This window comes from Cyprinodon variegatus, unplaced genomic scaffold, assembly GCF_000732505.1.
Source record: "Cyprinodon variegatus isolate N-32 unplaced genomic scaffold, C_variegatus-1.0 Scaffold602, whole genome shotgun sequence".
Classification (NCBI taxonomy): domain Eukaryota; kingdom Metazoa; phylum Chordata; class Actinopteri; order Cyprinodontiformes; family Cyprinodontidae; genus Cyprinodon; species Cyprinodon variegatus.
The window spans coordinates 411,861-415,078 of record NW_015151055.1 but is presented as its reverse complement, the minus strand read 5'-3'; the positions used below and the strand labels follow the sequence as shown (position 1 = coordinate 415,078).

Genomic DNA, 3,218 nt, shown 5'->3' with positions numbered 1-3,218 from the left:
GATGCTGCAGACAGACTGAGGGACACGCTGTGAGGGAGGGACAGACTCAGGGACATGCTGTGAGGGACAGACTGAGGGACATCCTGTGAGGGACAGACTGAGGGACACCCTGTGAGGGACAGACAGTGGAAGCAGAGGGAGGATACACGAAGAACCAGGCGGTGAAGAACATCCCTATGGCCAGCAGCACCACGGTGAGGTGGGGGAACACCGCGGGGTTCACCGGGCTGGTGTATCTGCTCATAGCCTCCAGTTCCTGCAGGAAAAAACAAGCAGCTTCAGGAAACAAAGAAAAACTTTATACGAAAAAAAACAACAACTTGGATTTATTTCGATCATTATGTCAATAAAGGAAACGTCATCACTCGTTCAGAAGCGCGTGCATGGCTGCTAGCATCTAAAGCTAATAGCCTAGCAGACTAGAACGCAGCGTGTAGAGATAAACCTAGCGATATAAATGCTAGAGCAGCTTTCATAGAAATATAACAGAAATAGGAGAAATAGATGTAACTCAGACCATTTTGTAACGAAGAGATCCTCGCAGCTACCGCTCCAGATAAAAGGCCACGTACTGGTTTCTTCTTCCGGGTTTTACCCTGAACGTAACAGTGACGCGATCATATGTAGACGCCTCATTGGACGCTGGCCGATGTGCCTAGAGGTCGGCCATCTTGGGTCGGACCACAGTTCAGACAGCTGCTATCAGAATAAACAGGAGGCGCAAAGTGGATGAGATATATGCAAAGTTATATGTTTTGCAAATAAATATTATATATACACACACACAAAGAATGAGTCTATATATATTATATATCACACATGCATAAATAATTATAAAACAACAGTTTGAAAATGTTTTGGAATAAGTTTAGACAAACTTATAAGGACAAAAATCCTTTAGTTAGACACAACATACATTTACTGTTCACTATGATTTGAAAAAAGTCTTGACAATCCCTCTATAGATCATAATAATCATTATCAAAGAGCAACTCTTAGAAATATTGAATAATAATAATAACAATAAAAATATACTATATAGATATATAATATTCCTAAAAATAAATCTTATATTACATAAATATAAATGTTTGTGTTTATCATAACAATATTTGCAAAATATATAAGTGCATATATCTCATCCACTTGGAGTTCAGTTTCAGTAGTTTTTAATCTGAATAAATATGTGTAATCTAAAAAAAAAATAATTTTAGAATTAATTTTGGTCTTTAAAGTTTGTGACGTATCAGAGATTATTGTAACATAAACTCTTTCATATGATTGAAATGAGATCTAAGGCGCCTCCCGTTCATTCTGACAGCAGCTGTCTGAACTGTAGTCCGATCCAACATGGCCGCCCACTAGGCCTGTTGGCCAGCGTCTAATGAGGCGTCCAGGCATTTAATAGCTATGGACGCGATGACGTGTATTTACGTTTTGCGTCGGTTTACTCTTTGACTGAAGTTTCCCTTTAATCCGCAAAGAGACGCAACAGTTGGACCAAAATAATAGAAATCTGCTCTTTTAATGTTTTCAATAGAAATCCTGTATGATCTACTGCCATCTAGCGGACAGAGTGAGCACTGATCTATCAGGTCAAAGGAAAAGGAAACACATTGAGGCAATGCAATAATCAATTTATTTACTGCATGCAGTCATAGTATTACAGCATATATTCTGACAAAGAGCTTTAATAATCAATGCTTTATAAAGTAATGATGTTATTCTAGCCAATCAATTGTTGCTTAAACTATAGTTGTTTTCAAAAAGATCAAAAATACCAAATGTGTGCCCTTGTTTTCTCTCTCCCTCTCCACTAAGTTAATATATTATTGATATAAAACAAAACAAACAAAAAAAAGCACATCAGATAAAAAGGAGGTACAAATAAGAATAGAATAAAAGAATAGAATAAAATGCAGTTCTATTGTGTGTATCTGACACCGTACTCATGCATTGGATGAAGCGAAAGCAGTTCATTTATATACAGTGAAAAAGTGCTACAGTGGTTTCATTATGTTTACTGGTGCTTTTCAAATAGCTAAAATAGAACATTACCCATAGGAATAGACTGAGAGCATTATACAGAGTCTACGTTATAAATTCTATAATCTTTGTCTGATGGCTGTTCTTCCTGCTCATTGTTAATGTTATTTTTGAGTTACTTTTTGTTGTTTTTCTTTATAATAGGTTAATTTAAAACACATAGTGAATGGGGGATTTTCATCAACACATTAATTCATGAAATTAAGCAGAAAAATAATAATAATCTAATTAAAACAAGAGAAAATACATTTGAATTATAAGGGTTTTCACTGCATAGTCTGAGCTTGTTTTAGGCTAAAGGGGTAAACATATATTTAACAATACTCCAGAGAAATACACAGTGAAGTACAAAGTTTCCAAATGAATCAGTGCCCCAGATTTCTGATCCCAAACCCGTCTGAAGACCTTCCCTCTAACCTCTGATGCATCATTTTAAAGCAGTGATTGGAAATGCACTTGAATTGGAGGAAGAAATATCAGTTCATGCTTTACCAGCATTGTCCAGTTATCAGAGTACAATCTAAGCTACTCCAGTGTTTGTGGAAATGTTGTCAGTGAAGGACGTTTCGGCTCCAGATGCTAAACAGTGTTTGCATGACGTTTGTTTCCAGTCATTTTTCCAGTTTTATTCTACACACCAGTGATTCTGCAACAACATGCGACTCAGGCTCATATCTCATCCATCAGCAGAGCTTTGCCTCTGCAGGGACTCCTGACGAGTCACATGCATGAACATTTATCATGGTTTATACAGTGATATAACTCCAGTGTTTCGTTTGTTCCTTGGTTAAAGACGCAGTGGATTTTAATAACAGCCTCTAATGAAGCTCCACTGTGGAGACCAAGGAGATGCCAGTGTGCAGCGCTGAGGTATATTCACTACTGAAGGCTTACAGTAAATATTCAGAGTTGGAAGACATTTGGATGAAATGTAAAAATACATGTTTGAACATTGCTCGGCTGTGACAGTTCATCTCAGCCTCCATGATTATTGGCATCGCTGGTAAAAGTAAACAAAAACAGGTAAAAAGCCTCAAAATATTTCCATCTTTCTTGTAGAACCACAGGAAATGTCTAAAAACCTTTTCTCGATATAAACGATATCAAATGTTATAGTTTTATAAACTAAACCAGGAAATCAATGGAAACAGAAAGAATTCAGATATAATCAA

At 36.9% G+C, this 3,218-nt stretch overlaps 1 protein-coding gene across 1 annotated transcript in view; it reads right to left on the bottom strand.

The window, feature by feature from the left end:
• Positions 1–614, bottom strand: part of tmem258 (transmembrane protein 258) — a 3,085-nt gene extending 2,471 nt beyond the window's left edge. The window contains exons 1-2 of the mRNA XM_015392679.1: positions 518–614; positions 147–256 (exon numbers count right to left, since the gene is read on the bottom strand). Of these exons, the coding sequence (XP_015248165.1) occupies positions 147–256; positions 518–520 (113 nt within the window). The 5' untranslated portion in view covers positions 521–614. The remainder of the gene's footprint in view (positions 1–146; positions 257–517) is intronic.
• Between the last annotated feature and the right edge of the window lie 2,604 nt (positions 615–3,218).